General features: G+C 52.9%; 1 protein-coding gene across 1 annotated transcript in view; it reads right to left on the bottom strand.

Moving 5' to 3' along the window:
- Positions 1 to 1,841: 1,841 nt before the first annotated feature.
- AOAH (acyloxyacyl hydrolase) overlaps positions 1,842 to 25,585 on the bottom strand; it is a 98,949-nt gene continuing 75,205 nt past the window's right edge. Inside the window, exons 14-21 of the mRNA XM_059655861.1 lie at positions 23,044 to 23,080; positions 22,318 to 22,392; positions 18,960 to 19,132; positions 17,424 to 17,482; positions 17,288 to 17,347; positions 15,724 to 15,820; positions 9,718 to 9,794; positions 1,842 to 2,228 (exon numbers count right to left, since the gene is read on the bottom strand). Of these exons, the coding sequence (XP_059511844.1) occupies positions 2,100 to 2,228; positions 9,718 to 9,794; positions 15,724 to 15,820; positions 17,288 to 17,347; positions 17,424 to 17,482; positions 18,960 to 19,132; positions 22,318 to 22,392; positions 23,044 to 23,080 (707 nt within the window). The 3' untranslated portion in view covers positions 1,842 to 2,099. The remainder of the gene's footprint in view (positions 2,229 to 9,717; positions 9,795 to 15,723; positions 15,821 to 17,287; positions 17,348 to 17,423; positions 17,483 to 18,959; positions 19,133 to 22,317; positions 22,393 to 23,043; positions 23,081 to 25,585) is intronic.

Raw genomic sequence — 25,585 nt, forward strand, 5'->3', positions numbered from 1 at the left:
AACCTGCGTTGTCCCAGGCGGGTCCGCAGAGCACACGGTCCAGGGCTGCTAACAGCCATCGAGGGAAGAGGAGGCCCCGGTCAGCGACGTCGGGCGGATGGTGAGCGGGACAGACGTCTCTCAGCAGAACTTCCCCCGGGGACTGTCCGGGAAGCAGGGACTCGGCTGTCTTCCCCACGATTAGCCCGAGTTCCTCTCCAAGCCCCCACCCAGCCCACGTGGGCGTCCTGCGTCAGGTACCCCCGGCAGGCTGGGCAGTTTAACTACAAAAATAAGACGGGATTACGAAGAAACCCGTTGTGGTGAAAGCAAATACCCCCTGGTGTGAGGATTTTGAAATACTAGCGTGTAAGCCCGGCACATGCTCATACGTGTGCCTCTTTTGTCCGCTGAGCCAAACCAGCCACGGCCAGGTACGTGTGCCTCTTTTGTCCACTGAGCCAAACCAGCCACGGCCAGGTACGTGTGCCTCTTTTGTCCGCTGAGCCAAACCAGCCACGGCCAGGTACGTGTGCCTCTTTTGTACGGGCTCTAATACCGGCAGCTGTTTCACAGTCCTGTGGCCACAAATGATCTCTCAAGACACAGGCAACCCCCCTGCTGGCGAGTTCTGTATCCGTGAATTTATCCGTCACCCCATGTCAGCACCCCGGCGGCACTCTTGTCATCTGAGTGGCAAACGTGCTCAGTCCCCTGACCCGCATGTCCCCGTTGGGGTGGAAGGAGGCAGGGCTCTGCCTTTTACGGACAAGTGTCCTTTTCACGGCAGATATACTGCCGCGTTGTGGGCACTTTTATGCTTTTTGTTGGTGATTTCGCAGTGACGGTGTCACCCAGGGGCAACGCCAAAGGGCCGCCCGAGTTTCTAAGTGCAGGTCGGCGGTGGGCGCCTCAGGGAGAAGACAGGTGAGCAGACAGGGTTCTCTCATGTGCGTCACCCTGCTGTTGGCCCTGAGTTCAGGGTTACTCAATCAGCTGTGCAGGCATAATGTAGGTGTCTTTCAATAGCAGCACCCACAAAACAAGGCTGTGCATTGATCGCCTGGTGACCTTGCTGTGACCCACGGCTGGCAAAGATGTCACCTGTGATTCTAGATCAACCTGGAAGCAGAGGTTCAGTGCTTGCTAATTGAGTGTCCAGGCGACTGAATAGAGTTGTTCTACACCAGTGGTCGGCAAACTGCGGCTCGCGAGCCACGTGTGGCTCTTTGGCCCCTTGAGTGTGGCTCTTCCACAAAATACTGACTTCTGCGCATGGTCCACGAAGTTTCAATCGCACTGTACACGCGCGCCCGCACATGGTATTTTGTGGAAGATCCACACTCAAGGGGCCAAAGAGCCGCATGTGGCTCACGAGCCGCAGTTTGCTGACCACGGTTCTACACCGTAGAACAATGACTGCCCTGAGTAGTAAGAATGCATGGTACCTGTGACCAACGCAATGTGACAGGAAACATCTCTGACAAAGGCAGTGAAAAGGGCCTTGTGTTTTGTGTCCTACGTTCATAGCCAGCGAGGGGGTCAGTCCCCGGCGCCCTACGGCCCGGGGAAGCTGCCAATGTGCTGGCATTCTTACTTGTTTTTCACCACAATTAGCCATTCAAGGGCGCAGATGCTCTCTTGCTGGGAATGGCACCCAAAGCTCTCTTTTTCTTTTTAATTAAAAAAATTTAAAAAATATGTTTTTCTTGATTTTAGAGAGAGAGGAAGGGAGAGGGATAGAGAGATGGAAACATCTGTGAGAGAGAAACACCCATCGCTGGCTGCCTCCTGCACGTCCCCTACTGGGGATGGAGCCCGCAATCCGGCCTGTGCCCTGACCGGGAATGGAACTGACCTCCTGGTTCACGGGCCACACTGGCCGGGCCCAAAGCTCTTTATTGAATGTGGTAGGAGGGCCAGTGGGCGGGGACCTGAACCCAGAAGCTCAGAGCCACGCTGTCGTTCCGATGCGCTCCTTGCGGAGAGAAAAGCACTGCGAAGGGGCTGTAGGGAGAGGCCTGCGAGCCTGGCACAGCAGCCCTGGAACTGCGCGCCGGATGAGTTTACCCAAGTTTCCGTTTCCCTAAGCCCCCCAGGAGCCCATGTCCCCGGGGGACTCAGTGTCCGCCTTGGTCTCCAAACACCTGTTCAATCTGGGTGTTGAACGGATTCTCCATCCCCAGGACCTGGGGCCACTGCAGCCGCACCTTGTCCCACAAGTCATCTGCCAGCAGCAGCGTCGCCACCTGTGAGGAGAAGCAAAACAGAAATGACAACCCAGTAAGGACTTCACCTGCAAGACCCCCTCTCTTCTTCGTGTGGGGACACACTCTGGGTGGTCCGTGATTGCCACCATCATTCTTTGTATGATCCCTTCCCTGGAGAGGGTGGGACCTATCGCTTGGTTCTCACTCCAGTGAGGACGGAACATTATGTAAAACCACTCTAAAAAAAAAAAAAAAAAAATAAAACCACTCTGCCACCGGCGGCCCCCCTTGTGGCCCTGGTGAAGCAGGAAGCCACCTGGCAGGGGGTGGAGGGTGCCTCCTGCTGACATCCAGCTGGAGCTGGTCCTCAGTCCTACCTCGAAGGGAAATGAATTCTGCCCACACCCACGTGAATTTGAAAGCAGCCCTGCCCCGGTTGGGTCTCTGGATGAGCACGTGGCCCGGGGGACACACCTGGACTTTAGCTTGTGACACCTTCCTCACTCACAGCGACTGTGAGATAAGAGATGGATATTGTTTCGCTGCTGAACTTGTGCTGGCTTGTGATTTAGTAATAGAAAACAAACAGACCCTGGCTGGTGTGGCTCAGTGGATAGAGAGTCAGCCTGCGGACTGAAGGGTCCCAGGTTTGATTCCGTTCAAGGGCACATGCCTGGGTTGTGGGCTTGACCCCCAGTGGGGGACGCGCAGGAAGCAGCCAATCAATGATTCTCATCATTGATGTTTCTCTCTCTCTCTCCCTCTCCCTTCCTCTCTGAAATCAATAAAGACAAAAAAGAAAACAAACACACTTCCTCAGAAGCCACTTGTCTGTCTCTCCGTGGACAGGTAACACTGACTGCGGGCCTAGAGCTTGGGTTTTGGAGCTGAGCCCATCGGATCCTTTCCTTAAGGAGCTCCCAGTCTAGTGAGAAAACCCGATGTGCAAATGGGCACCGGCAAAGCCACAGGGAGGGGGATGCCCTCGCCCGGAAGGGGAAGAGGTGCAGACTCTGCTGGCAGGGGGCCGGGGTGGGGGGCAGAGCTGAATTCTCAAGGAGGGGTTCCCCAGGGGGATCCCGTGGGAGCGGTGCGATGGTGGAGGACAACATGTGCACAGGCGCAGAGGTGGGCGGGCCTGGCGTGGGGACGATGGTGCCAGGCCGTGAGGCCAGACAGGTGCAGAGGCAGTGGGGTCCTGCGAGTGTGGGGCTGGAGGCCGGGGGGGCCTGTCTCCGTGCCTCGCTGCCCATCAGGGTGCTCTGTAGTGGGCGGTCCCTCTCGTGGAGATGAAAATATTCATGCGTGTGCACTGCTATTACATGCGTCTCCAACGAGAGTGGCACTGTCATTACTAGACTAGAGGTCTGTGCTAAGAAGACCCACGATACTCGGTCCTTCACTTCAGAACCACTGCTGAGCACCTCCAGGGGGTCTTAGCACCAGCCTCCGCCTTTAGCTCCCATGATGCGGGCACAGGGTGTGGGGAGGGCTGCCCTTCTCCTTATTCCAATGAGCCGTTCCTCCAGCGCAAGTAGCGTTTGGGCTTCCTCATTCAGACTTGACAATAGTGAAGCAATACCTAGTCACCTGAGGAAAATTTAAAACACTGAAGCAAGAAGAGAAAAACAAAAGTCATCTGCAATCACAATAGATTCAGACACTATTGCCATCGGGCGTGGAGTCTTTCTGATGTGTACGCACACACACACACACACACACACACACACACACACACGCATGGGAGCCCTCTGTAAAGACGATTGTATGATCTCTGTTTTAGGTGTAATTTACATGCAGTAAACGGGCTCTCTGGCAAGCAGTGCCAGGGGTGTTGACAAATGCGCAGAGTTGAACAGTCATCCCCAGGCCTCTCACCTGCTGCTGTGTGCTTTGCTCGAATCACAAGCACGTTTCTGTTACGAAAGGCAGATCGGTGTCACTGTTTATTCAATGCGCTGCATTCCATCAGGTGGGTGCGAGCTGGCTTACTCTTCGTTGGCCACCCGCTCCCTCCACCTGTCCCCCGGGCGGATGGAGACAGCTCGGGGCGGGGAGACAGCTGTGCAGGAGGGACTCATGGCCGCCGGCTCCTAACCCGGCCGTGATGAACTTTGGCCCCAGGACGTGCGGAACGGAGGGGTTCTGGCTCAGTGGGACCTTCTGGTCAGCTGAGCGAGGCCCTTTGGGTCTCTTCCTTGGTAGCTGACCCTTGCGGGGCCCGGCTGCAGGGCACTGGGCGGTGCTGCCTGTGTCAGACGTGACTGCCGTTTCCAGCCCGCGTGGCCCTTGGCCGGGCGCGTCCGCATGTGACGGTCACTGGCGTGTCTGCAGGCACCCGTGCTGTCTGGGTGCGTCTGGGGGCATCGCCACCCCCGTCTGCCTGCTGCTGCTGCTCGGAAACCCTCCTGGTGCCAGGCCACGGGGTGGTCCTTGGCCCACTGCGGAGGCTCCTCCTCGACCTTCTCATAGGAGCGGTGACAGAGCAGGCGACCCGACACCCCTTGTCTGAGAGGAGGTTTTGGTCGGGCCGATGCCTCCAGGACGCAGGCGTGAGTCATGGGAGGGAGGGGCCTGGTGCAGTGTCTGCTTGGGCCCTTGGTGACGCCTCCAGGCGGCCTCCAGGACTTCCCTCCCTCTGATAAGAACTTAAATGGAGCCACGTTTCCTTGTTCGACCACATTTGTCCTTATTTTGGATGTAAGAAGCGTCCAAACCTGTGGAGAATTCTGTAGGAGATTTTATTTGTGTCGAGCTGACGACACTTGCCGGGAGCAAGCTCTCAGATGCTCCAGGGAATGACAGCTCTGCAGTTGCTTTTATGCGTTTGGGATTAAGGAGGGTTACACGAGGGTGGGAGAGAGCAGGTGGGGACGGATTACAGGGCAGTTAAATCATGTGCTCTCTGCGGGTGGCTGCACTGCTATCAAAGGTGCGTTAACATGTGCACAGAAACGGCGGACAGGGCTTGCTGACGGGAAAGGCAGACCTTTCCCTAGGAAGTTATATGCCTGGTGGCCTCCCAAGGGACCTCCCGCAGGAATTTTTGATCCGATTACGCTGTGAGGTGACTTCCCGGAGGACCCCTTTTTCAGCCACACGATGGCGGGTCTTTCCTAGGAGAGAGCCTGGTTCTCCAAACAAACATACGATGTCACAATAAAGCCCGCTCCCCTGCTAGCGGGGAGGGGGGGGGCGGGAAAGGGGGGCGGCGGAGGGTGCATCCCAGCCCCTGCTTGCTCCGAGGCACAGGAGCGGGTGAGGGGCACTTGGAAAGGTCGGAGTGAGCGCCTTGGTTTGCATGACGTCCATGCCGTAGGAGCGGGTCCTGAGGCCAAATGTGTTCGCTTGGCTCTTTCACGACGGAGACCTAGCCGGTTTGGCCCAGTGGGTAGAGCGTCGGCCTGCAGACTGAAGGGTCCTGGGTTCGATTCCAGTCAAGGGCACATGCCTGTTGTGCCCAGATTTCAAAGTTCCCAAGACCCCCGGGGAGCCCGTCAGTCCGATGCAAAAGCAAAGAGTCATTCATTTCAAACCCGGGTTTGGCTCCCCTGCCACACTCACCGATGCAACGGTAAGCTCCAGTGGCCGAGAGAGAGAACTCTGTGTGGAGAGAGGCTTTATAGGGGGCTGGGGCAAGGGGAGGAGAAAGGACTGTGGGCCCTGCCGATTGGCCAGGCGCCAGTCGGTGTCTCATTACACAGGATGTGGTCATAGTGATGGCGTGCACTTCCCTTAACTATCATTGGCCAGTCCAGAGAAATCCTGGGCGTGGCCAGCAGTGGCTTGGCTTTGGGGAAGAAGCCTTGCTGAGCACATGGCCAAGGTAAGATGGAGGGCATAGCCCTTACCCTGGGGCAAGGTGGAGGGCGTAGTCCTTGCCCTTTCAATGCCCAGTTGTGGGCTTGATCCCCAGTAGGGGGCGTGCAGGAGGCAGTTGATCAGTGATTCTCCCTCATTATTGATGTTTCTCCTTCTCTCTCCCTTCCTCTCTGAAATCAATAACAATGTTTAAAAAAGATGGAAAAATGTGGCCTCCCATAGCTGCCTGTCGTCTAGCGGATTCATGAGCACCGCCTCTGCCGGAGGGAGGGAGCATGCAGGGGTTCCGGAGGCTCCTCTTCAGGGCTCCCCTCGCTTCTGTCTTTCCCTGAGCTCAGCGCTTGTGTGTTTCCTGCTGAAAGGGCATCCCGTGTGGACTTCCCGGGGGCTTCGTAAGCCCAACACGTGCCAAACGCCTCCCCAGTGTACTGCATCCCTGTGCTCTTCACCTCAGTGGGCAGTGGACCATCTCTCCACCTTCCCAGGAAGTGCCTGCTTAGCATCTCTTCCCTCTACCCGCACATCCAAGGAGTGACGGTGCCCTGTTGATTGAGCTGTCTGAGTCTCTCCAATGCAAACCATTCCTTCCCCTCCACTACCTTTGTTCAGGCTCTCGCTCTCTCTCTCTCTCTCTCTCTCTCTCTCTCTCTCTCTCTCTCTCTTCCTCTCTCTCACATAGTTTCCTTCCCTGTGGACTGGCCCCCACTAAACCATTTTCCACGCCGCTACCACAGGTATCTTTTTGTTGTTGTTAATCATCAACTGAGAATATTTTTCCATTGGTTTTTAGGGAGAGTGGAAGGGAGGGGGAAAAAGAGAGAAACACCGATGTGAGAGAAACACATCGATTGGTTGCCTCCTGTCCATGCCCCGACCAGGCTGGGGAGGAGCCTGCAACCAAGGGATGTGCCCTTGACCAGAATCGAACCCAGGAACCCTTGGTCCGCACGCCGACACTCTACCCACTGAGCCAGACCTGGTAGGGCCAGGTGTCTTCCTTGCTTAAAACCTTCAGTGGCTCTCAGTTCCCCGCAGGAGGAGCCAAAGCCCCTCCAGAACTTAGGTGGCCTGGGCCCTGGATGCTCCCCCTGTTCCTCCCCCCAACTCTGGTGCCGTGTTCCAGCGGCACCAACGCTCCCACCGCCTCCCGCGTGCCACGCTGTCGTTCACATCCAGGTCTCTGCCGAGCACAGCCCGGCGCTCACCCCTCCCCTCTGCCCTTCCCTGCCTAGTTCGCGGTCCCTCTGACGCCCCTCCCGGCCTCCCATCCCCCACGATGCCCCACGGCGTCTGCGCGTGCACAGCGGAGGCATTCTCCACTTCATGTGTCATTATCTGCTTCCTTGTCACCCTGTCACTCTACGCTAGGACCTCCCCAAGCGGCAGGGAAGGCTTCCGGTTCGCTCTCGGATTCTCACAGCGTTGGATGCCGGGTCGGCGCTCGCACATTTTTAGATGACAAGTTGCAATCTGGGCTGTGCAGCTTAATATACACGATAGATAGGCAGGCTTCGGGCACTGCTGTCCACGGCGCCTGGCGTAGTGGGGCTGCCCACTGGTGTCCGCTCCCCACCCACCACCAGCATGTGCGCAGATCTTCCCGATTAACAAGATGATGGCACAGGCCGGGTGTCAGCTTTGGCTCCGTTTTCAATAATCGGTTGCAGGCAAAGCCGTCCGAGTGTCAGATAAGGTCCCGTGCGACAGGCCTTGAGCCCTAATGTTCGAGGGACAGCATGGCTTTTGTAATGGACCAGACAGATTCGTCCCAAGGGATAAAACATAGCTGTCTTCAACCCTCTATTTACTTTGCTCTTTTTAATTTAATGATTCTTTTTTAAAAATTAAATTTGTATTGATTTCAGAGAAGAAGGGAGAGGGAGAGTGAGATAGAAACATCAATGATGAGAAAGAATCATTTATAAGCTGCCTCGTGCATGCCCCCTACTGGGGATTGAGCCCAGAACCTGGGCATGTGCCCTGACTGGGCAGGAATTGAACCATGACCTCCTGGTTCATAGGTCGATGCTCAACCACTGAGCTACACTGTCCGGGCTAGTTTGTTCTTAACTAACTCCCTCTGACCATTTCTTCATATCCCTTCTCTCTATCAAATCAGAAGAGTAGAGGTACAATGCTATGATGCACAAAGAATGACAAGCACTACTACCTAAATATTGCCCGACAGAAGGTCTCCACATTATTCCAAAACCAAAGACATCTTTTTTTTTTTGGAAAGGGGCAGACTCTATATCTAACCAGCTTCTAGCCCAAAGTTCTCTTGGATCACAAGATCCACAGGAACATTAGATGTTCTGAGACGCTTTGGATTTATTTATTTTTAGTTATTAGTGAGACGGGCATTGATTACTCACTGTAAATCTACCCAGCACTTGTGGGACTCCACTGTGCACGCAACTGTGGATGGAGGGGCCCTCTCCTTTTTCTGTTAGCCCTGCCGTGGGTTCCTCCCAGAGCCTGGGCAAGGTGAGCTATGCTCCACTCACACGCCTGAGGGGATGGCCAGCCCTCACCGTGGCCTGGTTGACCATCAAGGCCAAGGCCACAGGAGAGGACACCGAAAGCACTTCTCAGGTTGGACCCTGGTCACTGCCACCCCATCCTCACCTAGGCTGAGTCAGAAAGACTAGTGTGGTGGAGGACTCTCAGCTTTCAAAATTTTGAAAGTGGCAGAGCGACTTCCCTACTACTTCATTTATCGTTATCCTATATAATAAAAGGCTAATATGCAAATTGTCCCCTCGACCTACCAGGAGTTTAACTGGGAGTTTGACCAGGGAGCGGGGCCTGCCAACCAACCACCCGCAGCTCCTACCCCCCACACCAGCTAGCTGTGGCCCCTCCCCTCAGCCAGCCCTTCCCCCAATCGGCCCCCCCACCCTGATTGGGGCAGGCTGGATGGACTCCACCTGTGCACAAATTCATGCACCGAGCCTCTAGTTTTTAAATAAAGAAGCATCATGAGTCAGTCCAGATGAGTGACAGATAAACATGGAGCTTCCTGGGTTGAAGCCAGGATGATAGACGGGGTGGGGCAGGAAGGGACAGAGTCCTGCCTTCCTGCTCCCCCTGCTTTCCTCTCACAGTGTTCTTGCTAGAAGGATCCACAGAAGAGCTTTCTCACAGGTCTCGCTTTCAGGAATCCTTGGGATTTGTGTGTGTACTTGACCTATGTTATGTTATGGAGGCCATGACTATGCCCCTCTCTGCACTGACCCCTGGAAAGCACAGAGCGAGGTTATAGGCATCTCTTAGAACTTCCCCCACACGTTACATGAGTGCAAACTGTAGACATTAAGTCAAGAGGCCAGGTATCATTTCCACCTTGTTTTCCCCTTCCTCTGGTTTTCCCTTTACTTTTTTTTTTTTTAAATATATTTTATTGATTTTTTACAGAGAAGAAGGGAGAGAGATAGAGAGTTAGAAACATCAATGAGAGAAATCGATCAGCTGCCTCCTGCACGCCCCCTACGGGGGATGTGCCCGCAACCAAGGTACATGCCCTTGACCGGAATCGAACCTGGGACCCTTCAGTCCGCAGGCCGACGCTCTATCCATTGAGCCAAACCGGTTCGGCTCCCTTTACTTTTATTGACTCTTCTATCTAACCCATGTATGGAATGCATAATTATATTAAAAAATAATCTAAGAGGTAGTTGTCAACAACCAAGATACGACGGCTCACCTCATTGGGGTGGAATCCATCGACGGGTTCGAGGAGCTGCCAGGGCTGCCCGCCTCTCTTCTGCCACTTCTTTATGACTGCAGGGCACACACACAGCCAGAGGGTTAGAGCAGGGACTGTCGCCAGAGCTGCCCGCTGCCTCCCGAGCCGGGCTCACCACCCGGGCTGCCCATGAGACGTTATCTCGTGTTGGGGGAACTTTCTGAACAGAGATGCTCTCCCCACTGTGTGGTTGTTGTTTTCCTAACTCGGGAGGAACACGTGTGCGAGTGGATGTGGTTGTGTGGCAGGGCCAGGTGAGCTCTGGACTATTCGGAACCCGTTCCAGTCCATCTCCTTTCCCAGTGGCCAGTGGGGCAGCATCGCAGAGGCAGGAGGGGGAGCAGACGTGTTAACATCGCCTTTCACGGCTGCCATTTCCACACCTGCCATTTCCACACCTGCCTGCCTGTGGCAACCCGTCATCATCAAAAATCCTACGGGGCGTCGGAAATATGATTACGTACAACATGCTGATGATCTCAACATCACAACCCGAGCGATGAAAAGCAATACAGCCGTCCTTCACCAGGGGTGACAGGCCAGGAGTGTCTGCTGCTCGAGGCAACAGTATGTGAACCCGACACGGTAGTAGCCTCGTCTGTGAGAACGCCTGAGGGAAACGCACCTCCTTAGAGAGCCTCCCAGGAGAAAAGCCTAGAACCTGCTGCCCCAGAGTGGCCCGGGTGCTCACTCCCCGATGTCCAGAGAGGGGCGCAGGCATAGCTACGGTTCTCCAGGTCTTTCCTCTTCAGCCCGCAGAAAACTCAAGGGCAGGGACCCGTGCCCTCTTTGTTTCTCCCCCTCTCTTTCTTTAAAAATGTTTTTTTAAAATTGATATTTAGAGAGAGAAGAAGGGTGAGGGAGAGAGAGAAACATCAATGATGAGAGAGAATCATTGATCGGCTGCTTCCTGCACGCCCCCCACTGGTGATCGAGCCCGCAACCCAGGCCTGTGCCCTGGCTGGGAATCAAACTGTGACCTCCTGGTTCACAGGTCAAGGCTCAAGCACTGAGCCACGCCTGCCAGGCCCTCTTTGTTCTTCATGACCGATCATGAATGACCTCTTGGGATGTGTCACATGATGTATTTTCTTGACCTGGGAAGTCAGAGAGACTCGGCTAATGACCTGCTGTTCAGAGCAGCAATAGACGTCCTGGGCGGAGATTCATAGACCACGTGTGGCTCTTTAATGGCCAGTAACACTCTCAGGTATTTAAGAAGGGAAATCCACATGCTGGTCTGCGCCATGAGGTCACTGGTTGTTTTTGCAGGTACATGGCAGGATCTGAGACACGGGTGTGCTCCAGAGGCATTGCCACGGAAGCGGAGGGTAGCCGGCAGTGTGTTCCAGCGGTCAGTGTGGAAATGGCCTTGTCAGCCCAGTGGCACTTTCCTTCCTCTGTGGGAGGTGTGGCGCAGACGAGGATAAGGCCCTTGACCTCTCAGCTGCCCTTTCCCAAAGGGGGGAAATCGCTGCTCTGTGTGGCTCATGGCCAGTTGCGGGGGGGAGGGGGGTGAGTCAGCGAGAGGCAGAGAGCCTCTGGAGACAACAACCATCTTTCAGGGCCGGCGGGTGTCCCAGTGGAGAGCAGATCGCTCTTGTGCCCACCCTCAGGGGGCAGGCCCTCAACTGAGATTTGCTCTGTCGCGGGGTGTGAAATGGTGAATTTCACATTAAAAAAGAGGCTATCGATGATGACACGGTTCAAATGCAGCACAGAAAGGAGAGATTTTCGTGGGACTGTGAAGACTGCAGGTTTGATAAGTGGGTCTTCATTTCTCATGAAAGGAGACCACGGTGATAGATGCATTTCTACCACAGCTTCCTCTAAGGAACTCAGCATGGTCCACAGGTGTGATTAGTGATGGAGCTGAGTTGGACATGGAAAGAGAATAGCCTGGCTGGTGTGGCTCAATGGAACATGTGGCTCAATGGTTGAGTGCAGGAGGCAGCCCATCAATCAGTGATTCTCTCTCATCATTGATGTGTCTATCTTTCTCCCTCTCTTCCTCTCTGAAATCAATAATGAAAGAAATACATTAAAAAAATAAAGAAAGAGAATAACATTTGTTCTCCAGGTCTCATGAGCCCTGGGAGATGGTAGCAGGTGCTCCACATGCACAGGTGACCGTGGCGGGTGGTGGGGAGGGGATGTCCCTGTGCCATTGCTGAGTCCCTACTCTGTTGCAAGGCGCCTCCATCCTTACATGAGCTCCGCCTGCCGTTATTGCCACGTTGCTCAAAAGGAGACAAAAGCTGTGTGGCTGTTTCATGTGCTCGAGGTTGGTTACTCGAGGTCTGAGTCGGGACAGGCACACAGTTCTATCCGGTGGTAAATTCCGGCCTTTTCCTGGAAGGGCACATGCACCCCCACGGGGCAGACCAGATTGCCAGGCTGTGGGTGTTCCCCACAGAGACGGGTCTAGGAGCGATGGTCCCTCTGCCTGCTCTGGGAAATGCTAAGCTTTCAAGGTCAAAATTCCCTTTGCAGTAGCGGAACTTGGGGCATACGTCAAGTTCTCGATACAGTTCCTGGAAACTAGATAAACTTCCGGCTCTTTCAGGCAGACACTGGGCGCCTGGATGTTAAATGTGAGGTGCTGCATCGGCTGATCCCAGGGTGGATCCCGGCACCGGTCCCTCTGCCTCCACTCTCCCTCCCACCGCGTCCGTCTGTCCTCCCCAGGGCAGTGTGCATGGACTTCTCGTGGAGAAGGCGAGGGAGGCCCTGTACCCAGCGGGATCGTCCTATTTGTTTTTTACCAGAAAATTACAAAACCTCAGGAAGGTCCTGAACTGTCGATGAGGATCGCTAAGCACGAGAGACAGAGGGAGGCTTCCCAGCGAAGTGCCGACCGCCATGTGGTTAGACGTTCAGTTTGGTCTAACTGGACTTTTTAAATTTATTCTTTTGCTTTGTTACTGCATTTATTGCTGTTCGGAGGACAGGAATGGGCTGATGACCTCTCCTCACAAGCACCAAGGTCATCAACGGAATGCTGGCCAGGACTGGGCCAAGGGTCAAGGTCTTCTGGAGTCTAGACCAGCGGTTCTCAACCTGTGGGTCGTGATCCCTTTGGGGGTCGAACGACCCTTTCACAGGGGTCGTCTAAGACCATTGGAAAACACATCTATAATTACATATTGTTTTTGTGATTAATCACTATGCTTTAATTATGTTTAATTTGTAACAATGAAATTGGGGGTCACCACATGAGGAACTGTATTAAAGGGTCGCAGCATTAGGAAGGTTGAGAACCACTGTTCTAGACCCTTGGTGAACATAAGGACTGTTCTGTTTTGTTGAGCGCTAGATCCCCAGCACCTATACAGCACATGGTAGGACAGACATAGCAAAAACCTGATGCCTAACCGACTAATAATCTTAACCTGGCAGCATTGTAGAGCCTCACTTATTAAATTTTAACGTGCATGGGATTGTCTATGGACTGTACTAAAATGCAGATTCCTAGGCCCCAGTGAGGAGCGGGGCCAGGGTTCTGCATTCATAAGTAGCCCCCAGGTGGAGTGGATGCTGCTCGCCCCAAACCACACGCTGGGTAGCAAGGGTGTGATGGCAATGGTACTCTTTCCTGGGGACCGGCAGTGCCCCAGGCATGGCATTGAGGGGGGCCACATGTTCCTGTAACCATGGCTGAGATGTGTTCTGTAGATATGGCCGCCCCCTTTTCAGGCCTGGGCCGAAGCATTCAGAAATGTGCAGGGACCTGCCTGCAATCCCAAAGGTAACAAAGCACAGAGCTGGGGCTCCCTCAGGAAGTGAGGACGCTCCCTGCGCATGTTAGACGTTATTATATTTTTAATAACTTCACCTATGTTCAAGGTTGACGACGATCAGAGATCCCTTGGTGGTATATTTGTTTACAGCAGGAATTCATTAGTGAGTCGTTAGCTCTGCATTTTAATGCGAGGCTATCCATCAAAATGTCTCTCGCCATGAGAGAAATCGGTCTCACCTAGGCAGGGAATCAAGTTAAGGGCCATCAGTCTTGTTGAGAAGATGTTCAGAGTTGAAGTACTAGACTCTGCAATGCAGCCGTGTCAGCTAATGTAATCTGCGATGATTCACGCAGGCCATCTGCCTCCCCCTGGCTGCTCGGGCTGGGAGGGCGGGTGGGGAGACAGAGATGATAACCTCTGGAGGAGAAATGGTCCGTCCTGTGCATGCACGGCAAAGATTTTCATTAGCGCCACCCCAGAGGCCAGTCCATCAACAGGAGGCGTCTCTCTTGTACAGCCATTGCTTGGCAATCAACACGAGACTGGAAGGATTAAAGCCAATCAAAAATCATTTTTTTTCCCAGCCAGGCCGGCATGGCTCAATGGTTGAGTGTTGACTTATGAATCAGGAGGTCATGGGTTCAATTCCCGGTCAGGGCACATGCCTGGGTTAAAGGCTCGGTCCCCAATGGGGCATGTGCAGGAGGCAACTGATCAATGGTTCCCTCTCATCATTGATGTTTCTCTCTCTCTCTCTCTCTCTCTCTCTCTCTCTCTCTCTCTCTCTCTCTCTCTCCCCCTCTCCCTTCCTCTCTGAAATCAATAAAAGTGTGTTTAAAAATAATACTAATTTTCAGAGTCAAGGTGAGAAGGAGAAATGGTAGCTCTGGGACCATGCCTACTGCCATGGCCACGCCTCAGTGGCCCCTGTGTCTGGACAGAATGGCAGCAGAGAAATACTAATGTTCTTCCCAGGAAGCTGAGACCCGGGCTGTCCATCCTGCCACAGGCAAATCTGAGGTCATTCCCATAGAGACTTGGATTCATTTCTTTTTGTGCAGGGCCTGGGAATCTGCATTGTGACGAAGTAGGCAATCCAGTGCTCACTGTGAGAGGCACTGCCTTGGCCCTCATCCCCGTCACACTCATCTGTAGCTCACTGGTAAGCAGATGCTGCGATACTGGCCAGACAGAGGGGATTCCATCGACCTGCTGGCCCCTGCCGAAGCGTTTCCACCTGGTCGCTGGCTCTGCTGTTTGAGGGTTTCTAAGATGACGGTGAACTCAGGCGTGATGCTGAGCTGCCGCTTCCCAGGCAGAGGGCCGCACTCTGCCTTCCTTCAGCGCTGGAGCTATTCGTGTGTGAGGATGTCAGGGGAGACCCCGTCCAACCTGCTGCCTGTGGGTTTATACCTGCCCGGGGCAGGCTCTCCCTAGCTCTTGTCTGTTGCCGGGGTCCAACCCCAGCAGGTCCAGGGGTTCCCAAAGGCGTAGACGGAGTCAGTGAAGAAGGAATGACACGGAGACAGTGTTCAGTTGATCAGCAGCCTAGCCAGGATCTCTAGCCCGGATCTCCAGCCAAGTTCTGGTCTGGATCTCCAGAGAGGTTCTGTGTCCATGTTCTCTTGCTAGGTTCTCCAGCCAGGTTCAGTCACCAGGTTCTAGTCAGGCTCTCTTGCCAACCTCTGCAGTCAGGTTCAGTCCAGGATCCCTTGCCATGTTCTCTCCAGCGAAGCTCCTCCATCTCCTGGTTCCCTGTAGGTTCTGTCTCTCTTGGTCCTGTCTCCTGAGTTCTGACTTCTAAGTTCTGTGTTCTAAGTTCTGTCTCTTTCCGTCTTGTTACATCTGTATTTATACCAGTTGATTCAATCCTATCAATCTCTATTACAAAGGTTAGGGCGTTTCTTATCTCCATTCCAGGGAGTAAAGATTATGTAGCTTAAGCATGATTGTTCGTAGTTAAAGTGATTAATTACCCGCCTGGCACTTAGTTGAGGGGTTTTATTCCCTCCCTACCTTCAGGGGAAAATCCCTACCTGGGGATTCAACCTTTCTCGGAGAGGTGACCTTGGTTAAAACACAGCGCCAAGAAGGTGAGCAAACATATTAAGAACCGTATGCCATATATGCCAGGTCCCTTGAAACAGCAAGGATGGACCGGCTCCCGGCAGTCTGTGTCAGTGAAGATAAGGTGTCATCACCTTAGCCAAGCAACACTTACTTTCTTGGAAGTCAAAATCCATGTAGTAAAGATGGAAGCTGGTAAATTTCTGGCTGGTGGCAATCTTCTTCAGTGTTTTGGAGAGTTGTGCTGCTCTCTGAATGCAAGAGAAACGGGAGAGCTCCATGAAACCTAGGCCTTGATGGGAGTGAGCGGGTGATTCAGGCGGAACAAAGAAATGGACGGTCCCCTTCCCCACCCCCCGCCCCGCAGCTGTCCTCACAGAGCCACTCAGCAGCTCTGTGCCCTGACTTCCCTCCTGCCCATGCCAACGCGCATGCAAACGGTTAAACTTCATTAGGAACCAAATCGGCGCAAATGAAAGCAGTAAGATACCACTCTCCCCGATGGGATCGGCGAGGGGAAGATGAACAGTCGTGGTAATGGAGACGAGCGCCCGGGGATCGGAGACCCAGAATGCCAATCTGCTTAACCTTTCTAAGAGCAGTTCAGCAGTTTGAGGGTCACCTCATCAAACACAGCTCGCTCTTAGACCCAGGCATTTTTCTAGAAATTTGTCTTAAGGAAATAGAAACGACAGACAAAGACACATGTACACACACACACACACACACACACACACACACACACGTCCATCCCAATGCTGTAGATCACATTGAACAATTGGAAACCTCTATGACCTGTAGGCCCAGCTCCAAGGGATGAAATAAATCACGGTACATTCCTATGTTGTACACTCTAAAATGATCGCAAGGCCAGGATGTGGAGGGATAACGGATGAATGTCAGACGGCATACAACACGTGTGTATTCTGAGACTGTGTAGGCCAGTGATGGCGAACCTTCTGAGCTCGGCGTGTCAGCATTTTGAAAAACCCAAACTTAACTCTGGTGCCGTGTCACATATAGAAATTTTTTGATATTTGCAACCATAGTAAAACAAAGACTTATATTTTTGATATTTATTTTATATATTTAAATGCCATTTAACAAAGAAATATCAACCAAAAACATGAGTTCGCATGTCAGAGGTTCACCATCACTGGTGAAGGCACAACCCCAACACCTATGAAAGTGATACTGGAAAGACATGCACACATACTAGTATATTTGTACAAGGAATTCCATGAGTCTCTTAGAAGGAGGAGGCTCATTTTCTGCAGAAGAACTGGGGGGGCCCCGGGCTCCTGCAGAGAGGAGAGGAAGGCTGTGGGCGCCGGTCCTCCCTGAACTTGGGGGGACTCAGACCAGGGCCTCACCTCACTCACTCCTCTCCACCTCTACAAACACGCCTACAACGGGCTCTCAAAGGTGTGCGTGTGTGTGTGTGTGTGTGTACATGCATATGTACATAGGAGAGAGACAGTCACACATATACAGTGACTGACAGACACGGTAAGAGTGACAGACCCAGAGGAGGCGGAAGGGGAGAGGCAGGGCACCCCACATTCCCTGGCCCCGTCAAGCCCCCCAGAAGTTCGATGTTTCTGTTCTCCAGCTTGGGGGCCAGCACGCTGCCCAAACCCCATCCCCGGTGCAAACACTGCAGCAAACGCAGAGCAAGAATGACCCAACATGCCGCCAAGGGCCCGCACCAGGCCTACCTGCGAGGTGAGCGTCCGGAGGGTCTCGTTGGCCGTCATCCAGCCGTGGCAGGGGCTGACCTGGGGGCGGGAGGACGGTGATTACCGGGAGCACAGACAGTGAGGGCTGGGCCTCCGGACAGGCAGGGCAGCTCACCTGAAGGCAGCTCAGGAAGGCGTACAACTGCCCATAGGTCACGTCCCCGTTCAGCTGGCCTGGAAAAGAGCGAGCCCAGATGTGGCAGCCAATGGGACACTTAGGGTGGCCCTGCCCCCCCTGCAGAAGGCTGGCACGCCCAGGGACCAGCCCTGACGTCCAGTTGGCATGGCTCTGAGGAACGCCTGTGCTCCCTTTCTTTCTGGATGCCCTAGACATTCAGAGCCGGAGTGGGGAGGGGCTGAGGAGTTTGCTTCCTCTGTGAGCTGCTGGCACAGCAGGGCGGGCCGAGGGGCCTGGCCGCATCTGGACGCAGGTGGAGGGACACCAGGGCCCTGGAGGGACCAGAGCATCACCAACAATGGACTTGGTCCCGCATGGCTTTCTCCTGGCAATGAAGTGCCAAGTCCCCAGGGGGCACGGGAGCTCTCGGGGGCAGTTGACAAATCCTCCTGAGCAAGTTCATGAAACCCCAGGTCTGACCAGTGACCCCTGGTGAGGGTGGGCAGGGCAGTGCGCGTGTCTGAAGGCTGCCATGCGCCGCCCTGCGTGGGGGGCTGAAGGCCTCCCCAAGTGCATGGGCGGCCACGGAAGGGGGAGGCAGCCACCACATCCCTGCACGGCCCAGGGAGCTTATCTGAGCCCCGAAGCGTAGCTATGCTCCACACTGATTATTTGGTGCAAGTGAGAGAGGCACCAAGAGTGAAGATGACAGACGGTGTGGGAGGTCACCTGGAAAGGTCAGCTGCAGGGGCAGAATCCGTGGGGGCTGTTTCTTCTCCCACATCTCCCCTCCCCCCTTATAGCATCCCCGCCCCCGAGGCACCCCCACTTCCGAGCTGTGGCTCAGACACAGAACCCAGGTTCCCCCTGCCTCCCCCCACCCCCGCCAAACACACACTCTCAAGGGCAATGGCTGGTGTCTGACTCATTAGCACTCTCTCACGCTCCAAAAAGTAAAGAGAAATAAGAGGCCCTATCTGGGAGCGAAGAGAGAGATTGAAGGTGACGGAACAGCCTTATTTCTCACTTGCGCCTCACATCAGTTAGGCTGAACGATAGATTCAATTTTCTTGTCAGAGAGGAGGAACATTATCTCTTCTCCGCAGACGGTGAGAGTGTGGAAGCCAGAACCAGCCCTCCCAGGGCTGCGGGCGACGGAATGCCATCTGGCCACCAGGGGGCACTCCCCACCCAGATTCGGAGAAATCCTCCCTCCGACTCAGGCTTTCTGTCTCTTGTTTGGGCTTCATCAGCTCGTTTTTTAGATCTCACCTTCAGTGAAAGGAGTTTCCTGACTGAAACTCTTACCTTTCAATTTGTCCTAATTCTTCATCCACTACTTCTGCCCCTTCCGGCTTTGGACCTGGTTCTGCCCACCGTTGTATCCTGACCTCTAGACCCTGCAGCTGGGGGCGCTTGCCTGCATCCGTGCCGATGCATGTTAGGTGTGTTCCTACGTGCTGTGAACTCTCTGCACTGGAACTGTATGTACACTGACATCGTTAAAGCGTAAAAGGATCTTCAGAACAATACCGAGAGGATGGTGTCTGCTGTGCAAATGATCCCAGAGGAAGGTCCCATCCGGCAAGCCGTACAGAATCACGTGGCTGCCGTTGGGCAGGCGGGCGTTGAGGTACTTCAGGGTCTCCATGACCTTGGAATAGAATTGCTCAGGAGTGGTCATTTCTGGGACTGGGTCACTCTCCCTGTGGGTTAAAGGGAACAGAAAAGATCTTACCAGCTTACCAGCACAGATGCATACACACTCCAAATACCCGCCCCTTGAAGACCACCCCATGAGGAGGCGGTTATGGGTGCTATTTGCAAATCGTTTCTGGCTTCCCGATTCCCGCGTGGCTGGGTTGGCCATGTCGCTGGTTTGGTATCTGAGTTGTGAGGAGAGACGTATGTCATGGTTGGTGGTCTGAGAGCCTCCAAAAGCTCCATCCCTTTGCCATGGGTCTTGGCAATGTTCTAGAAGCAGTGACTTCACCCATCTGAGTCCTGGAACAGAGTCGCGTGATGATCCCTGACGGACATGTAGTGTGAATGGCGTGTGAGTTTGTTGCTTTATACTCCTAAGGTTTTAGGAGCTGTTTGTTCCTGCAGCATAGCCTCACCTATCCTAACTGATGCACACGGTTCGCGGAATCAAAGGAGTCCGGGACTGATTATGATTTGCTTGACACTTCAAGGTCTGCAACGTGGTCTCTAAAACTTCCCACCTGCATTGCAGGTAGGGAAACAGAATGTGGCTGAGCAATGAAGTCACACTGTGTGTCCACAATATCTCTTTCCAGTTGAACTCTCATGACTTTCCTGATAGGGTGCTCTTTCAGGCGACCCCCCTGCCACGCTGCCCGCCGAAGGGCATTCCATGTCGCATCTCTGCCTTCCTCTTCACAGCAGTGCTTGTGCTCTATAGAGATTATTGGAAATTTTAATTTGTATTTTTTCTTCTTGCTTCATAAGCGTTAGTGAAAATAGAAAAAGGAAGTTTTGGAACGTACTTATCAGAGCATTGACCTAAAATGAAAGACTTTAAGACAAAGAAGGACAAAGTAAACTGAAAGTAACAAAATTGTAGCTTCAGACATTTTTCGAATTCAAGCTCGTTGAGTTACTTTCATTTGGTTTAGGAAAAAAAACAGAAATAAGGAGTGTGTGAATGTATTCTAGAAATATATCATGGAAAGTTATATTTAAATTCATTTCTTTTTTCCAAGTTAGGTTTGGAAGGCAAAGTGTAAATAAGGACGCTAGAATACTTTTTTGGCTTGAAGATGTAAACTGTTCGTCTTTTTGCACAGTTGACTTTCCAGCATATTCTGTAGCTTTCATGGGTTGAGCAGTGATTGGACAAGCCCGGGAAGCTGGGCTAGCCGAGGCCACCTTGAGCAGCGTCACCATGAGAAACGTAGGTTGTTCTGCGGGACGTTGTTTCTTGAGTTCCGGACAGGAAAAGCTACCTTCCAATCGTGACCTTCATGCACGTAGCAAGTGTTTACGAAGTGGCTGCGTGAGTTTAGAGCAGTGGTTCTCAACCTTCCTAATGCCGCGACCCTTTAATACAGTTCCTCATGTGGTGGTGACCCCCAACCATAAAATTATTTCCGTTGCTACTTCATAACTGTAATTTTGCTACTGTTATGAATCGTAATGTAAATATCTGATATGCAGGATGTAATTTCATTGTTACAAATTGAACATAATTAGAGACTAGTGATTAATCACAAAAACAATATGTAATTATATATGTGTTTTCCGATGGTCTTAGGCGACCCCTGTGAAAGGGTCATTTGAACCCCAAAGGGGTCGCGACCCACAGGTTGAGAACCGCTGGTTCAGAGGTTGAGAAAGAAGCACTGGACTTAGGAGCTTTAATGAGCTCACTTGGCTCTCTGGTTATCTGCTCCACCTTGACGGCCAGGCAGATGGGGAGGTGTCGCTGCCATCTGTTTTCATGTTTCTAACCCTCCACAGGACGCTGCAAAGTGGGCACCGTGGGGACCTCCCAGCGGCCAGCCCCGCTCTTTCTCCCAGTGCTGGCTGCTTCTCTGCCCAGATCCGGGGGGGGGGGGGGGCTGGCTGGCACGGGTCCCAGCTCATGGCCGCCTGCCCCCTGGCTCTTTGGAAAAGGAAAATCATTTGTAGTGATCAGGTTCGGCTGAACAAGGGACGTTTCGGGGGTCTGGGCGCTTGGAGTCCCTGCCTCCTCCTGCAGGTGTCCTTCACACCTTGTAACTCGTCCGCTCTGTGCCCTCCAGGGAGCATGGTCCGGAGGCTGGGAGGTGCGGGCTGGTCTGGCCATCCATTTGCTCTGTTTTGTGATGGGGCTGGAGGCTGAAGCTCCACGCTTCTCCTTCTACAAGCCGCCTGAGTCCTGGCCTGTGGCCTGTTTGCCGCTGGACCCAGCGCCCGGCACATCGCAGGTGCTCGCTACAGACTTCTGGAAGTATGCAGCATATCCTCAGGGGAACACACAGATTTTGAGAAATCTTCCGAAATGTTGTGGGGGAACGAAGGCAGTCAACATTCTGAAATCGCTGCTGAGATCAGCAGGTGAGCAAAGCTGCTTTCTCCCGTGAGTCATGCGGGATAGGACTGGCCGGAACTGTGCGTAGTCTACGCAAGCGCGTTGCCTATGGTGTCTCTGTCACCTGAGTTGGCGTCTGAGGATGTGAGTGAAGAAGCTGTTCTTATGGGGTGGCCGTGATCCTGCCTTATTTTCTGGAGGAAGTCATGGTTCTCAATCTCGGATTGTTGGCCAGTAGGAGCCTATTTCTTGCGACACAACTCAGGCCTGATCGTGACACACACCTTTGCTGTGAATCAGAGCAAAGGATGAATGGGAGATGTTTGTAGAAAGGGTCTCTCGCTTTCCAGGCTGGTTCTGTTGATTCCACGTGTGCCTAGGACTTGTGAAGACAGAGAAATTTGATCCGACAGCAGGCTGCTATCATGGAGTGGAGAAAAGGGGGAACCCAGAGGCAAAGAATTCATTCTCAAAACCTTCTTTGCACCTGGCTGGTGCAGCTCAGTGGTTGAGCATCAACCTACAAACCAGGGCTTGAACTCAAGTCTAACTAATCCCAACATCTTGATTTTAAGGATATTCAAATAACCTGAATATTTGTTCAAGAATCACTATCACTGCCCTAGCTGGTTTGGCTCAGTGGTTGAGTGTCAACCTATGAACTGGGAGGTCAGGGTTTGATTCCCAGTCAGGGCACATGCTTGGGTTGTGGGCTCGATCCCCAGTGCGAGGTGTGCAGGAGGCAGCCGATCAATGATTCTCTCTCATCACTGGTGTTTCTATCTCTCTCTCCCTCTCTGAAATCAATAAAAATAGATTAAAAAAAAACAAAAACTTTCTTTGGTAGTAACTCACCCGTTGCAGACGTCGTTTCCAATCATGGCGTATATGACGATGGCTGGGTGGTCCAACAGTGGGTTCCTAGACAAACTGGAAGCTGAATGTCAAACACGCGGAAACCCTGCTCTGTAACCGAGGTCACAGGCTGGGCCTGTGGAAGAGTCTGTGTGACCACCCTCTGGGGAACTTTGCTATTTTTCTTTCATTTAGTGTCACCATCCCCATCTCCCCCTTTCTTCTCTATAATCTTTAATCTTCCATTAGGGAAAGACTACATCAATGTGTGGAGTGGAGGAGTGGAGTGAAGTCTCCAGCAGGGGACATGCTACCATCTTCTTAGCATCATTCACAGCCTTTGTGGTCAATGATCACAGATGAGTTACCTGGGTTACTTATGTCCAGATCCCTGAGACATCGTGGGCCCAATGTTTCCATTCTGGGCACCCAGGGACCCGATTCTGAGTATTAAGCCCCAAATGAGCACAAAATTGTGTTCTCCTTCGTAAACAGGAATATGAAATCCTTTTTGTCTTTTTGGCCAGATCTAAGCTTGTATGTATTCCTATGGTCTGTCTCTAAGGACATATGGAAATGGACACTTCCAATGCTCACTGGCCCAGGAAGGGGTAATAATATCCCAGGGTTTGCAGAGTGACTAGCTGGTGCCCAGGGCACATGATGACGGGTAACAACAGAGCTCTCGTTCATTTTCCTAAATGAGAAACAACTTCTTCCACGTACCTTTCTATGAATGTCTCCAGGTTTTGGGAAGATGCGCCTGAATAAGAAAATAGTTAAAGTTAGGGAGCTCAGTTCAACACTGTCAGGATGAGAGTGTGATTGTCTGAGGTCACAGGAGAAGCATCACGGAACAGTTCAGAGGTCGTCCACACTGTCGTACTGATGAGTTCCCCCTGGGACTCCCCTTAATAGCTTTCATGTTTCTATTGACAGAACCCCAGATCCTCTCCAGACATTTCCTAGAGTGAATGAGTGAGCTTGCTAGTGGGTGTAAGGAAAGGGGATATATCTACCACCAGAGAGAGAAACTACGCAAAGATTCAGGAATGAGCTGAGGGAGGACTGGAACAGTAGGAAGGATTCTCTGAGAACTACCCATCTCCCCAGAGAGCCCTGTGAAGAGCCAGCTGGCATTTCTGCTCACTCCTGAGGCTCCCCCTGCTGGCTGGGCTGTGCAAGGTTCAGATTGTAGAGCTGACATATTTCAACTCCTGTAATGACATGCATGACCACCCTCCCCCCTCATCCCTGTTACGCCCTGTAACGTATCTCTTATAGGAAAGTCGTGGTTATTGGGTTCTCATATTATTTCAGACACGCTGTTAAGCGCTGTATTTATTAGTTCATTTAGGCCTTAGCACACCTGTGTGAGGTAGGCACGCTAGGAGCCCCATTTTGTAGATGAGAACACTGAGGCTCACTTAAGCGACTTGCCCAAAGCCACACAGCTATGAATCTGGAGAACCACAATCCAAGCCCTGCCGCTCCTGCCCACAATGCTGAGCGCTGGCTCCCTGAATGGCATTGCTTCTCCAGGCTGGGGGGCTAGAAAGAGTGAACCCAAGGAGGGAATTTACGGAGCAGTGGGACATGGCCTTTATCCCCGGGCAGTAGCGTCTCTGGGGTAGACACACAACTGAGAACTGGTGTGAGGTTTAACGCAAATCTCACCCCAGTGCTTGGAAAGAGGGAAACCCAGCGCGACTCGAGCCTGTCTCTGCTCAGAGAGAGTGCCACGTCGGGTCCTAAACGTGGAGACTCGGAGTGTTTCTGGGTGTGAGGTCGCTCCCCGTTGTCCTCACGAGTGAAGAGATGGAGGGCGGCCCCTGCCGGCTGGCATGGCACCCACCATGGCTCACTCATCTGCTCAGCTGGCCCTGCAGTCCCATGATCTCAACTTTCCACTTTTAGTAAGATTACACATCAAGAGGTGTTTCATTCTCACTCTTTGATTTGTGTGTTAATGAGACACGAAAACTAATGAAAGCTCAAGGCACGAGTGGGAAACATTAAAGGACCAGGTCAGGCCAATAATCTGCCTCATTATCGGGAGGACGGCTGGGATTTGAGGTGCGGTCGCCCACGGAGCTTGAGGGGACGGAAATGAAAACCTGCCGTGGCGTGCCTCGGGGCCAGCCTCTCCCCGTGTCCACACCACCTGTTCCTCTGCCGCTCAGGACAGGATGGCCGGCCCAGGGCACCTGTCGCCATGGATTTAAAAACAGCAGTCACAGCCCTGGCTCATTTGGCTCAGTGGTTGGGATGTCGGCCCATGCACCGAAGGGTCATGGGTTTGATTCTTGGTCAAGGGCATGTACCTGGGTTGCAGGTTCTATCCCTGGCCCTGGTTGGGGTGTGTGTAGGAGGCAACCAATCAATATGACACATCAATGTTTTCCTACCCTCCCTCCTTTCCACTCTCTAAAAATCAATGGAAAAATATCCTCAGATGAGGATTAACAACAACAACAAAAAACCAGCAGTCACAAACATCCACTCAGGGGAGAGGACTTGCCTACTCGTCTTTACCCAGTGTTTTTTGTGGTGTGTTTATTTCTGGTGGGTCTTTATAACGCAAGCACCGAATTTTCTTTGCTCCAAAGTTGTTGCATCTTTCAGGATTTCCATCTCCTCTTGCAAAGCTCAGTTGTTGAGATCATGTCATTCGTTTATGTAATTCCCACCTCCCTTTCTCCTCTCCATTCCCCTTTCCTGCGGTGCTGCTCTCCCTTTGCCAGCCTGTCAACATATCTGTCTGCTCCCCTCTCTACAGTCTTCCTCCTGCTGCCGACCGTGCTGTGGCTGCTGCTGTTACAGAGAAGACGTCCGGAAGCAGCTGGGCCGAGGTGCAAGCAGGAGAGCGCCCCAGCCTGCGGAGGTGGGAAAGCGAGGCGAGCATTTGAAGAACTGGCACTACCCTCAAGAGGCTCATTCTCTGGTCTCTGCAATGGAATAGATTGATTATGAAATGGGCACAGTGGTCCAATGGGGAAGTACCTGTCCATAATTAGAGAAAGAAGAGGGACCTTATTGGCCACTAAAGTCTGGATTCTGCTTCATCCTGTCCCTTTTAAATAAGGAATAGTGTGTCCTAGCTGGTTTGGCTCAGTGGATAGAGCGTCGGACTGAAGGGTCCCTGGTTCAATTCAGGTCAAGGGCACATGCCCGGGTTGCGGGCTTGATCCCCAGTAGGGGGTGTGCAGGAGGCAGCCAATCAATGATTCTCTCTCATCATTGATGTTTCTATCCCTCTCTCCCTCTC

This window comes from Myotis daubentonii, chromosome 10 (genome assembly GCF_963259705.1).
Source record: "Myotis daubentonii chromosome 10, mMyoDau2.1, whole genome shotgun sequence".
Classification (NCBI taxonomy): domain Eukaryota; kingdom Metazoa; phylum Chordata; class Mammalia; order Chiroptera; family Vespertilionidae; genus Myotis; species Myotis daubentonii.